Genomic DNA, 14509 nt, shown 5'->3' on the forward strand with positions numbered 1-14509 from the left:
CTTTGCTGGCCTTCTTGACACCAGGCCATCCTCCAAAAGTCTTCGCCTCACTGTGCGCGCAGAGGCTCTCACACTGCTGCCATTCCTGAGTAAGCTCTGCACTGGTGGTGCCCCGATCCCGCAGCTGAATACAGTTTAGGAGGTATGTCCTGGCACTTGCTGGATGTTCTTGGGAGCCCTGAAGCCTTCTTTACAACTATTGAACCTCTCTCCTTGAAGTTCTAGATGATCCGATAAATGGTTGCTTTGGGTACAATCTTACTAGCAGCAATATCCTTGCCTATGAAGCCCTTTTTCTGCAAAGCAATGATGACTGTTTGTGTTTCCTTGCAGGTAACCATGTTTAACAGAGAAAGAACAATGATTTCAAGCACCACCCTACTTTTAAAACTTCTAGTCTGTTATTCTAACTCAATCAGCATGACAGAGTGATCTCCAGCCTTGTCCTCATCAACACTTTCACCTGTGTTAACGAGAGAATCACTGACTTGATGTCAGCTGGTCCTTTTGTAGCAGGGCTGAAATTAGTGGAAATGTTGTTTTTGGAATAACATTCATTGTCATGGCAAAGAGGGACTTTGAAATTAATTGCAATTCATCTGATCACTCCTCATGACATTCTGGAGTATATGCAAATAGCCATCATAAAACTGAGGCAGCTGTTTCATTCTCAAAACTTTTGGTCATGACTGTACAATTAAACTTGAAGAACTGGTTCATGTGCTTGGCTTTGCTGCAACAATATTCAGCACTCTGGAACCGCTTACAACCCCTCGTACAACAGAGAAGCTAAGATGTTTAAATGTTGTTTAATACCCATAAAGGTCCTTAAACACAGGCATTAATATTATGCAATTTTAACATTGCCTGCAGTGTACTCAAGCAGGAACACTTGATACAATGTAATGAAGTTCTCTAACTTTGTTAAAAATGAGGACAAAATATTAGGTTTTCAACGGCCGTGTTTACAAGCCCTAAAAGATCAGAAAAATTACTAAAAATGTTTTCAAATCTACATCTAATCAATTAAAGAATGTGGGGCCTTCCCCGCCAAAGTGTGGATTAGGTACGTTTGTGCCCCTAGATTTGCACTGAAGGAGAAAACAAGATTATATTTTGCAGGATAAGAGTATTAATATGAGATGGGATGGGGTACCCCATTTTCCAGTGACACACAGGGCATGATTCATCAAGGAAAGCAAAGTGAATGTATTTTACAATTTCTTCAATCAGATGGAAATTACACGCATGCACGTCCGTATTCAAGTACAAGCGGATCTCAAGAATCTTTTCTATTTGAATACATGTATAAGTACGCTCTGGCTATACGGCATTTGCCGTATGTAGACAAACAGAGCACTCTGCAGGATATGCATAATGCCTATGTGCAATAAAAAAGTCTCATCAGTGCTCACAGACAAAAAAATATCAAGTAGATTAACACCTGTTAATAATATAATCATTAACAAAAATACATTTAACTTTTTGCTACATTTTTTACATGAAATACTTATATCAGGATGTTTTTAATGGCTACTGTATATAAAATGCATTTTTACAGTTGCTCTTAATTGCAAACACATGTCATGGAGTACACGCACAACCGCCATCACTATGAATCGGCACTTGCAAGTGACACGGCTAAAAATCGCGTATATGAGAGATGTCCAGAGCTTGAATTGGACGAATGTACGTGTGCTTGACCATAGCTCACACTTAGTGTACATTGCTACATCCACACACCCTTTCCCTTACCTGTTACCCTTATAATCGTAGACTGTCGGAAGGGCCCTTCACGTTTGAGATGAATTGCATGCACTTGTGTTCACTGGCGTATAGTTCAGTTCTGGGCATGCACAGACCAACTTTAGGCAAAATATGGCCAGTATCGGCATTTATATCCCTTAATGAACCAGGCCCACAGACTTTTTCTTCCTGCAAAATAACTTAAATTTTCTAGCTAGTCGGTGGTGTTGGAATCTCCTCTCTGTACTGTCAATGAGACATATTTTGCGCCTTTCAGTTGTGCTGTTACGTGAAAACACCTCTTAAGGAGCTCTAATACCAATGAAATAAAATCATTAGGTTACATAAACGTTACACATGTAACAGAGAGTCCCAGTGACCCCTCACTTTTATGATTTATTTAAGACATAAATGATGAAGCCAATATTTTAGGAGGAAACAAGTTTAGATTATTATCACAATTGGTCATAAAAAATAAGGAGGCGGGTTGGACTGTGTTAGTGATGTTTATTATTTCCGTGTGCAATTGCGGAGTATCTGCAAACCTGCAGATGTAGGTGCAGATTGATTTTACCGTGGTGTTTCCAAATACTGTAAAGCCCGCTTGCACCGTAACACTTGGTGAACAACTACACAAATAGTAAAGCACAGAGGGGTGACATTTTTTGCAATATTTGCAATGTACTACAGCAACCAATGAACAGTTAGGGCTAGATTTACTAAGCCGCAGGTTTGAAAAAGTGGGGATGTTGCCTATAGCAACCAATCAGATTCTAGCTATCATTTTGTAGAAGGTACTAAGTAAATGAAAGCTAGAATCTGATTGGTTGCTATAGGCAACATCCCCACTCTTTCAAACCCGCAGCTTAGTAAATCTAGCCCTTAGCCTTTGTTTACCTGGATCAAGTTAGACAATGAAAGCAAGTGTCTGATTGGGTGCAGTGGCTAAGTGCTAATTAGAATGCATTGTTTAGTAAATAAGCCTTTGTGACCTTAAACCTAGCAGTATTCCTGCCTCTTGTGTGTTACTTTCTGTCCACTTCAGTTTGTGGCCATTATCCTGTGCAACTTTAACAGACGTATATTTATTTTTGTGTTGCAGGTTCTCCGCATACAGAACATTCACTCTGATAACCCTATTGTGACCAAGGTATATGTGAACAATGGGTCAGTGATCCAGGGGTCGTCTTGTGCCAGCGTGTACAAGAAGAAGCTGATTGTGGGGACTGTGTTCCACAAAGCTCTGTATTGTGATCTGGATTAATGTAACGTGTTACTCGCTCACCGAGACGCTGACCACAGTGCAAATGGAGCCTAATTTTATGAAATACATTGTGGACAAAGTAAAACAGGGAATACATAGCAGATGTAAATAACATTTAGCATTGGTTACAATAATACACATTTGCTTTTGCGCTGTGTGCTGGATTTTAGACTTTATCACAACTCATGAAACCTTTAGTTACTGTTTCGTTCAGCTTCTCTCTTCATTAGCCAGCCAATCACACGCGCTTTCCTACATTAGCCATGATTATAATTTTTAGGTGGCAATTTTGTTATGCAAATGTTTTATACAGCAAAGTGCTTTTAGTAGTTAATGTTCTATTAATTTTTTTTGCACTTTAAACAGTGTAATTTAAATATGTTTCCGGCTATTTTCTGTTTGCAGTGTTTTCCCCTAATCTACATGTATTTTCAGAAAATGTGAATCCTAATCTGTACTCTGAAGCATCTAGCAGAATGTTCTGATGATACTGGAGTTTAGAGTTATATTTTTACAGTTCTTGTAGCCAAAAAATTATCCAACTGGTCCATTATTAAATAATGTGTTCGGAAAGAAACCTTGTTCTTGGATATTATATAAAACACCAGAATGTTTATTCAGTGATTATTACAATATATATATATATATATATATATATATATATATATATATATATAGGCAAGAGCCCGCTACTGCAGAAGCACACGCGTCCAACTTCTTCCTTTTTATGGTTCTTTATTGTCAGGATGGTAATAATGTTTTGACACCGTATACTTGCACAGCAATTATGGAGACCCTCAACACTTACTATACATAGTCCAGCTCTCGGTCCAGATCAGCCAGCTAGCCCAGCGTTGATCTCCCTGAACAATGAAACAAGTAGGGTTTTATACCTGACACTCCTCCCACAGGCCTAGCTTGATGGACAGGTGACACACCCACCTTCTCTTTAAAAGGAAACGCCCATCCCTGGCTCTGTTTAGACTATCGGACCCACCCTGTCTGTTTGCTGAGAGGAAGCAGCTTTTAAATCATGTAAGTAAACCAATTTTAAACTACACATATGTTTTTACCTGGTTCAATCTCCACCTAGGTACATAACTGTGCCAATGTTTTACTCTACTTCCCTGCTTTCTCTGCATATTGCCAGCTAAATGCCACCTTTTGTTACTATATATATATATATATATATATATATATATATATATATATATATATATATATATATATACATACATACACACACAGAAAAAAGGAAGCGCCAAACATAGTGTGATACCATCAATTGAAAAGATATATTAGTTATGTGGCCGCATGCCGAATTATAAAAACTGTAGAGCTTATCTGGTGGGAAAATCAACAGAGTTCCAGATCCCCCTCAAAGATGATTCATAAACAGCTAATCAGATTCATTTCATGCTCAAACTCGAAGGAGATAAAGAATATCATAGTGCAGTACATTTGTAACAGTCAGGTACTTCTCAAGCAAATAACCTTTATATATAAAACATTTATGAAAAATATTCCAGTATAAAGCAAATTAATGCCTGTACATTAAAACATTAAATAGATAGCTTATCTGAAATCCAAGTCTCTCAATCAGATGACCCCGGGAGGAGGCTCACTGGCCAGGAAAGCAAACTCCACAGTAGGCGGAGATGGCTTGTAATCGCATGTGATCCCTTGACGCGTTTCGTCAAACTGACTTTATCAAAAGGGTAACAATAACACAGTGAGAAGTCCTGAGTTAAATAGTCCAAACAGCCAATCCCTAGAAGGCATTAGTATATGTAGACTCGCGGCAAAACCGTTTTGGATTCGATAAGTACCGCCCTCCACAGCCATCCAGCGCCATTTTACAGAGGGACACAGAAGGGGTAGCACAGTTCTTGGCAGTCTCTAGAGCAGTTGGGCAGCGTCATAGGTAGAAAAGAAGGAGGAGGGGTAGCAGTGTTCTTCAAAGTCTACAGTGACATTCAGGAGAGCTCCATTGCTCCATTGCTAATTGTCATTGCTGAAATAGAATTGTTAGGTCTGGCAGGCTTGGTGTAAATCTGCAGACACATTGTACTGTGTTATATAGGTAACACACAAAGAAGACCGCTCCATTGTTGTCATTGCTGAAATAGAAATAATAGGTCTGGCAGACTTGGTCTTCTAAATCTGCAGTCTTTGTTTGACAGTGTATGAAAATAATATTGTGACCTGTGAGGTGGTCAAAATTGACTGCAAATGACTTGAAAATAGTGTTATTGAGGTTAATAATAATGTAGGGGGGAATAAAAGCAAAAATATGGGATTTTAGCCCAATATGGGATTTAGCGCAATAACGCGCATTTTCGTACGCAGCCCTTTGGGCTGCGAACGAAAATCCACGTTGTGGTACCGCGGATTAGGTTTGCGGCCGTTCCGGCGCGATCCCACGAATCGGGATCGGAATTGAATATGCCCCTTAGAGCTTAATATGTTAGTTACTTATCAGTTTATTAATAACAGTAATATTTTTTTAGGGTGCGACATATAACGGAGGTATTCATTTATTAACGTGTCGACATTATAATGTTTCAACATATCATTTGTCACCATTTTGCATGTGCTAACAGTCTGCGTGTCACCATTACTGATTAGTCAACATTGTTAACGTGTCACTGTTTTATATGTCACCAGTGTTAGTGCATTGGCATTTTGGCGTCGCCGTTTTAACCGCGCCAGGTTCACAGTCGGAAATATGACTACATCCCTCTCTGGAAGGATACCATATATAAGAATGTTACACGGTTTTTAAACGTTTCATGTTTTCAGCTGTCAAAATAGTTTCATCCCCTAAAGACCACTTGAATATTCTTTAATAAAAAGCAATGTTCTAGTCAAGTAGTTACTATGTAGTTACCATTTGCAGCATCTAGTTCACAGTGAGACGTGGGTGAGACTAGATATGTGCGTTGGTTTCGAAATCCAACCTCGTGTTTTGGCTTTGATACCGGTTTTGCCGAACGAACGCGAAAGGCTTTGGTTCTGGATTTAAGTAAAAATTGTAAATATTAGGCAAAATATTGTTATTTTGAGCTGTTTTTGCTCCTACATTACTTTTTATAGTATTAACATTAATTTACAGTCATTTCCAATTTATTTTCCAATCATCCCTTCACAACAGTCCCAATTTTCACCAATTTTGACCAAAGTCTGTAGCGATCTGGTTGACGAAAATTAGTGACAGAGCAGTGGCACAAATATATCACACAAATACATGGCAGTTTATTAAAAGATACAAGCCCTAAGGGTATATTTGCTAAACTGCGTGTTTGATAAAGTGGAAATGTTGCCCATAATAACTATTAGCTATCAATTATTTAGTACATTCTACAAAATGACAGCTAGAATGTGATTGGTTGCTATAGGTAACATCTCCACTTTTCAAACCCGCAGTTTAGTAAATATACCCCCTAGACTAATAGACATAATAGATGATGTGGCAGCCTTGCAAACAAGCACTTTCGAGATCATAACTACCTTCATTATAAGGGAATTACTTTTATGATAGCGCTCTACTCTCTGATCTACTTCATAATCAAGAAAGAACTTAACAGTGCATCCCTCATCGACACTTATGCTACAGAAACAGGCAGTGTTCATTGGATGCACAGTGGTAGAATTAATACAGTTAATTAATATAGTTAATACACACATTGAAAAAACTAAATAGACGAAGGTGGTCTGCACATTCATCTACTACTGTACTATGCACTTTTCTTTTGGTAGAGTATTCACCGGGAGTCAAGAGTCGAGCTTTCAAACACCTTGTTTTACTAGAAGTGCTTTTTATGGTTTGAGTAATGCTGCCCTTGAGAATAAAACAAGGGGACTCATCACTCATATATATTTACAAATATATAAATAGGCCATGCATAATATGTCATGTATGTATGTATGTATGTGTATATATATATATGTATGTATGTATGTATGTGTATATATATATATATATATATATATATATATATATATATATATGTAAATATTTTTAGATATTTTGTATTGCTTTAAAAGCACAAAACCGCTAGACTAGGTAATATGTACACCAGACAGTTCAGATTAGATAAACATTGATGCAGATTTGGTTACCAAACATCTGTCTTCACAAAGCATGTGAATTTGAAAGTCCACATTCAGAAAAATTAAGGGGCAGAATTTGGCATATTGGTCACCCAACCAGCAGTCCGTTAGCAGTTGGCAGTAACATGTTGAAAACAGTTGGGCTTTGCAATGAGTTACAAAAAGGGAATTTTTGTGCAAGAATGTAACAAATGCTTCTGAAGATTTTTGGGGAACAGTGGAGAAGCCAAAATAGTGCAAGATGGCATTATCCTTCGGGTCACTCACCCACCCATATGCTGGAAACAACATGTACAAAGGTTAACAAACCAGCACTCTAGCGATAGTCACTGTATCTTTTGTGGCTTAAGTGCTTAATTTGTTTGGGCCCCTACAAAAGCCAACATTTTGGTTGCTGGTTGTTCAACTGGATATTTGATAGGAATGTTAACAAATTAATCCTGGGCATTTGGATAATGGTCATCTTCCTCAATGGTAACCAGTCATCATCTTCAATGAAGATGTCTACATCACTTACATTTGCTTTGAATATAGAAGATACAACAAGTAGGTACCCATTAGGCAGCATGTGTGACACATTGGCGAGGGTCAGCACTGCAGCAATACATTGGAGAGGGTCAGCACTGCAGCAAATACATTGGAGAGGGTCAGCACTGCAGCAATACATTGGAGAGGGCCAGCACTGCAGCAAATACATTGGAGAGGGCCAGCACTGCAGCAAATACATTGGAGAGGGTCAGCACTGCAGCAAATACATTGGAGAGGGCCAGCACTGCAGCAAGATATTGGAGAAGGTCAGCAGCAAATACATTGGAGAGGGTCAGCACTGCAGCAAATACATTGGAGAGGGTCAGCACTGCAGCAATACATTGGAGAGGGCCAGCACTGCAGCAAATACATTGGAGAGGGTCAGCACTGCAGCAAATACATTGGAGAGGGCCAGCACTGCAGCAAGATATTGGAGAAGGTCAGCAGCAATACATTGGGGGGGGGGTCAGCAGTGGCAATATCAGAACTCATTAGACGGACAGCGTCTGCATCAGTAGACATAATTTAAAGATGATGAGACAATAAGGACACAATGCTAAATGGTGTAAGATGGCTTGTATTTGGCGACACCCACCCCACTGTGATGCATACATGTGTTTGACAGCTACATGATTGACATAATATGATTGGTGGGCAGCAGAATAGACAGGGTTAAAAAAGACAACAATATAATAAAATTGACAGTATTATTAGGACAACAATTGAAATGTAGACATTATTTATTAGGTTGACAATTCAAATGTAGACAGTATTATCCCTAACTCTAACCCTGTCCCTATCCCTAGATCTGTCCCTAACTCTGTCCCTAGACCTGTCCTTAACCATATCCCTAGACCTATCACTATAATAATACTGTTGAGATTTGAATAGTCTACCTAATCATACTGTCCACCATGTGAATTGGTGGCCTAATAATACTGTTGACACCTGAATTGTCAACTGTTACACAAACTGATAGATCAAGACCAAAATGTAAAATAGTGCAAGATGGAATCGTTCTTGGGAACCCATATGTTAAAAAGGACATGCACATAGTTTAACAAACCAAGCACTTCAGCAACAGGGTCTGTCACTTTTGTGGAAGTGCTTGATTTGTTTGGGCCCCCACAAAAGAAAACATTGGATATTTGGCTAACAGTGGTCATCTTCCTGTACGTTGATGATCATGTCATCATCCTCATCATTGATGTCATGATCATCCTCATCATACAATATTAATTCATCCTCACTGGAATCTACACATTCTGTTGGTAATTGGCAACAAGAAAGGTATTCTTCATACAATTTGTAGTCCATTTTGATGAACACCGGTTTTTCTACATTTTTGGGAAGTAGTCTCCTCCGACGATCACTCGGCTGCACTAAACATTCTTTCCAAGTACACACTGGAGGATGGGCTGCTTCAATACACCATAGCTAATTTATACAAAGGGCTAAAAGTTTCCTTTTTTCCCTCCCAGAATTCAAAGGGACTGTCTGAGATGCTAAGTTCTACTTTATCATTAAAGTAATCCTCCACATTCTACAAAGACAAGGTGTATCCGATTGAGACACCCTAGAGGTGTCAGTAGTACATTTGGGCAATTCTTTTAAGCCTGACCAGATGTCATAATCTTTCACATTGGTGTGCTGCTGTGTTGTTGACTCATAACCAGTGTGACTATAAGTAAAGGAAAGTTTTTTCTGGCAGTAGCATTTGGAGAAGCTGAAGCAGGGAACGTATCACATGCTACTTGAGCCAACAGACTGCTCACAAATAGCTGTTTACATATCTGAAGATTTGGGTCAGAAAAGAAAGACATGGCATATGACTTGAACCTTGGATCAAGCATGGTTGCCAAAATGTAGTGATCCAATTTCAAGATGTTGCAAACCCTTGGGTTTTGGCAAAGTGAATAAAAAACTTTATCCACAAGGCCAACATACTTTGTCGAATCGTTAACTTTCATCTCCTCCTTCAGCTTCTCCATATGCTTTTCCAGTAGTTTGGTTAGGGGTATCACTTAACTCAGGCAGCAAGTGTCTAAGCTCAATCCATTATGCTTGCAAAAAACAGTAAGGATTCTCCAATATGCTGGCATAAGATAACATGTCATCATCATCATCAGCATTTATTTATATAGCGCCAGCAAATTCCGTAGCGCTTTACAATTGGAAACAAACATTAATAAAACAATACTGGGTAATACAGACAGACGGCGAGGTAAGAGGGCCCTGCTCAGAAGCTTACAATCTATGGGACAATGAGAGTTGGAAACACAAGGGCACGTGCTACATCATTTTGCACATTGGACCAGCTAGAATGCAAAGGTAGAAAGTATTGAGTGGGCTGTGTGATCAGTCACAAAGCAATGTTGGTCACAGGGTTGATGTCTTGTGTTAGCTGTGTAGAGGATGGTAACAGGGTAAACTAGGAAGATTAAGATGCTGGTTGAGGAATATCATAAGCTTGACTGAAGAGGTGGGTTTTCAGAGAACGGTTAAAGGTTTGAAGACTAGAGGAAAGTCTTGTGGTGCGAGGGAGGGAATTCCATAAAGTGGTAGCAGCCCGAAAAAAAATCCTGTAACCGGGAATGGGAGGATGTGATGAGAGTGGAAGAGAGACGCAGATCTTGTGCAGAACGGCAGTGTAGAGTTGGGAGATATTTTGAGACAAGTGAGGAGATGTATGTTGGTGCAATCTTGTTGACGGCCTTGTATGTTAGTAGAAGAATTTTATATAGGATTCGTTGAAAAACAGGCAACCAATGTAAAGACTGACAGAGTGGCTCAGCAGAGGAAGAACAGTTTGCAAGGAAAATCAATCTAGCTGCTGAATGCAAAATAAATTGTAGGGGTTCCAGTCTGATTTTGGGAAGACCAGTAAGGAGGGAATTGCAAAAGTCGATGTGGGAGATGATGAGTGCATGAATTAAGGTTTTTGCAGTGTCTTGTGTGAGATATGTGCGTATTCTGGAAATGTTCTTTAGATATGGAGTCGATGTGGAGGAAAAAGGATAGTTGTGAGTCAAGGATTACACCTAGGCAGCGAGCTTGCGGGGTGGGATTTATGGTCATGTTATCAACAGAAATAGAAATGTCAGGCAGGAAGCTTCTGTTTTTGGGTGGGAATATTATTAGTTCAGCTTTTGAAAGTTTGAGTTGGCGAGAAGACATCCAAGATGAAATGGCAGACAGTCAGTAACGCGAGAAAACACATATGATGCAAGATCAGGTGAGGATAGATTTGTGTATCATCCGCATAGAGATGATACTGAAATCCAAATGAGCTTATTAGTTTTCCTAGAGAAGTGGTATAGACAGAGACTAGCAGAGGTCCTAGGACTGAGCCCTGTGGTACTCCAACTGATAAAAGGGAGCGGAGCAGAGGTGGATCCAGAGAAATTAATACTGAAAGAACAATTAGATAGGTAGGATGAGAACCAGTATAGAACCGTACCTTTAAGACCTAGGGATTGTAGCGTTTGTATGAGGAGAGAGTGGTCAACAGTGTCAAATGCAGCAGAGAGATATAGGAGAATTAGAAGAGAGTAATGGCCTTCAGTTTTTGCTGTGATCAAATCATTGACAACCTTGGTCAGCGCAGTCTTTGTGGAGTATTGAGAGCGAAAGCCTGACTGAATAGAATCCAGTAGGTTATTTGCTGTAAGAAAGTGTGTGAGGCGAGGGTAGGCAATTCTCTTGAGAAGCTTGGATGGGCATGGAAACTAAGAGATGGGGTGGTAATTTGAGAGTTTGGGTCAGAATTTTGTTTTTTCCATATAGGATAATCACTGCATGCTTGAATAGTGATGGAAAAATAGCAGGAGAGAGAGAGAGAGATTACAGATTTTAATTAGATGTGGAATGAGCATAGGAGACAAGGACGTACCATTTTGTGAGAGTATGTAATCAAGGGGACAGGAGGTAGAGTAGGAAGATGAGATGAGAGTAGAAACTTCTTCATTTGTGGGATCAAATGAAGAGAGAGTGTCAGAGGATGCTACAAAGGAATAGAGCTGATACCTTGTCGAGGCAGATGATACAATTTCAAGTCTGATCTTATCTATTTTGTCCTCGAAATAGGAAGCAAGATCCTGGGTACTGATGGTAGTCGGAGGGTTTGGGGTAGGAAGATTGAGAAGAGATTTAAATGTGTTAAAAAGACGTTTGAGGTTAGAAGCCTGAGCATAGATGAGAGATTGGAAGTATGTTTGTTTTGCAGTGTCCAGAGCATTTCTATAGAAGTGGTAGATAGCAGTATATGTGATAAAATCATTAGAGGTACAAGATTTACGCCAGTGGCGTTATGCTTTACGAGAAAGATTTTGTAGAGTTCGTTTTACTTTAGTGTGCCACGGTTGGCAACGTAGTCTATGCGGAGTATGTAGAGTCGCTGGAGCCACTTGATCGAGGGCAGTTGTTAGGGTTAAATGAAAATAAGGTACTGCCCTATCAGGGGAGGAAAATGTAGAAATTGGGGAGAGAAGGTGGGTGTTAGGAGACTTGGAAAAGTTTGATACTGGTAGGGTAAAGAACTGGGGGTGAGTGAGTAGCTAATAAGGTGATGATCTGAGAGGGGAAAAGGAGTGTTAAGTAAATGAGAAACTGAGCATAGTCTAGAGAAAACAAGATCAAGACAGTGGCCATACTGATGAGTAGCAAATTCAATCCACTGAGAGAGGTCAGTTTGGAAGCAGCATTGGAACGTGGATTAACAATAGGGATATTGAAATCACCCATGTTGATGGTGGGGATGTCAGAGGATAAGAAGTGAGGGAGCCATGCAGATAAGTGTTCATGATATTGTTGGTGTGGTCCAGGGGGGCGATAGATGACAGCAACACGCATAGAGAATGGGTTAAAAATCCTAACAATATGTATTTCAAAAGATGTGAACATGAGTGATGGGACATTTTGTAGAACTGTTGACATGCACTGTGGTAAGAGAAGTAGTCCAATCCCACCTCCTTGTCTGCCTCCAGGTCTGGGGGTGTGGGTGAAATGGAGACCACCATGTGAAAGGGCTGCAGGTGAGGCAGTGTCTGTTTGAATGAGCCATGATTCTGTTAATGCCATAAGGTTGAGGTTGTTTGAGAAAAAGAGGTTGTGTACAGAGGCAATCTTGTTACAAACAGAGCGTGCATTCAAAAGGGCACATTTAAATGACTTTGGAAAAGAGGGGAGGCAGGTGATGCGTTTGAGGTTTGGTGGATTTCTGTAGGGTTCAGATATATGCGTGTGGGAGAAGTGTGGGGGACCTGGATTAGGTGATATATCACCAGCTAATAGAAGCAGGGAGGAAGAAAGGTTGGAAAGATGATTGTAAGATGTGTGTCTGGTGACAGGGTGAGGCTGTTAAAGTTATTGAATTTATATAGGAAAATAGTTCATGAGTGTTAAGTAGAGGTGAGTGAAGTAATGATGGGGCAATGTGGACAGAGGTGTGTGTTGCAGGATGGGTGATGGATGATATAGTCCTAAAAATAATGCCATGAAAGGAGAGTAAGAAAAAGGTTCAGGGCTCCCTTCGTTGGTGGGGGGAGCAGGGAAGCAAAAAAAAGAAAAAAAATATATATATACTCACCTGATCGCTGCGCCGGCGTCCCTCCTCCTCCCTCCTCTCTGCACTGTTAACACTGAATAACAGGCATGATGTCATCAAGGCACGCCTGTCATTCAGTGAGGAGCAGCGCGGAGAGGACCAAGAAGACAGAAGAGAAGAAAGAAGCTAAAAGAAAGGTAAGTAAAAAAAAGAAAAGGGAATAACGCAGAAAGGCACACTACTGAGGAAAAAGGGGGAGAAGAGAGGCACAGTAAGGAAAAAGGGGGAGAAGAGAGGCACAGTATGGAGGAAAAAGGGGGAGAAGAGAGGCACAGTATGGAGGAAAAAGGGGGAGAAGAAAGGCACACTATGGAGGAAAAAGGGGAAGAAGAGAGGCACAGTAAGGAAAAAGGGGGAGAAGAGAGGCACACTATGGAGGAAAAAGGGGTAGAAGAAAGGCACACTACTGAGAAAAAAAGGGGGAGAAGAGAGGCACACTATGGAGGAAAAAGGGGGAGAAGAGAGGCACACTATGGAGGAAAAAGGGGTAGAAGAAAGGCACACTATGGAGGAAAAAGGGGGAGAAGAAAGGCACACAATGGAGGAAAAAGGGGGAGAAGAGAGGCACAGTAAGGAAAAAGGGGGAGAAGAGGCACAGTAAGGAAAAAAGGGGGAGAAGGGAGGCACAGTAAGGAAAAAGGGGAGAGAAAGGCACAGTATAAAAAAAAGGGTGAGAGACACAGCATGAGGAAAAAGGGGGGGGGAGAGAGGCACAATAGTGGGGACATTTAATTAATTTAAGATGGGGTGGTTTGGGCGCTACTGAATGTGGGGGTGAGTTTGGGGAGAATGAGGTCCCTTTATTAAATGTGCCTATGAATTATTTAATGGCAGTGACGGTTGCGGGAAATAGGTATATTTCTGAAATGTAAATACTATTAATTTATTGCTGGGGCTGTTTGTAGGGAGGGAAATAGGTTTATTTATTAAATGTGAATACTATTATTTTAATGTTGGGGCTGGAGGAAGGCCTAATTATTAATCATGGGTGGTACTGATTTAACGCCGGAGTGGCTGTCATTTTCTAAATGTACCCATTTTTTTTCCAAATAGGGCCCCTAACATTCCAGGATCTAGATAAGCCACTAAAGAAACCTGCAGCACAGGTGGTGAAAGTGAGAAGAACAGGTAGGAAATAGCAGCAACGTCTGTGAAATGTTGTGATTCTAGAGGGACAATCCCAGGTTTTTTTTGTCTGTAGGAGGGTGGCCTGGCCATGCCCAATGATGCATTATCAATGGTATTTTAATTTG

General features: G+C 40.3%; 1 protein-coding gene across 3 annotated transcripts in view; it reads left to right on the plus strand.

Annotated features, from left to right (window-relative positions):
- Positions 1-14509, plus strand: part of LOC142158119 (serum paraoxonase/arylesterase 2-like) — a 97808-nt gene that overhangs the window by 51632 nt on the left and 31667 nt on the right. For 2 of the 3 annotated variants that reach the window (XM_075211781.1, XM_075211778.1), the window contains exon 9: positions 2849-3587. The exons of the other annotated variant lie outside the window; for it this stretch is intronic. In XM_075211781.1, the coding sequence (XP_075067882.1) occupies positions 2849-3010 (162 nt within the window). In that variant the 3' untranslated portion in view covers positions 3011-3587. Of the gene's footprint in view, positions 1-2848; positions 3588-14509 lie in introns of those variants that run through there. 3 annotated transcript variants of the gene reach the window in all.

The sequence above is a fragment of the Mixophyes fleayi genome, chromosome 5, assembly GCF_038048845.1.
Source record: "Mixophyes fleayi isolate aMixFle1 chromosome 5, aMixFle1.hap1, whole genome shotgun sequence".
Lineage (NCBI taxonomy): Eukaryota > Metazoa > Chordata > Amphibia > Anura > Limnodynastidae > Mixophyes > Mixophyes fleayi.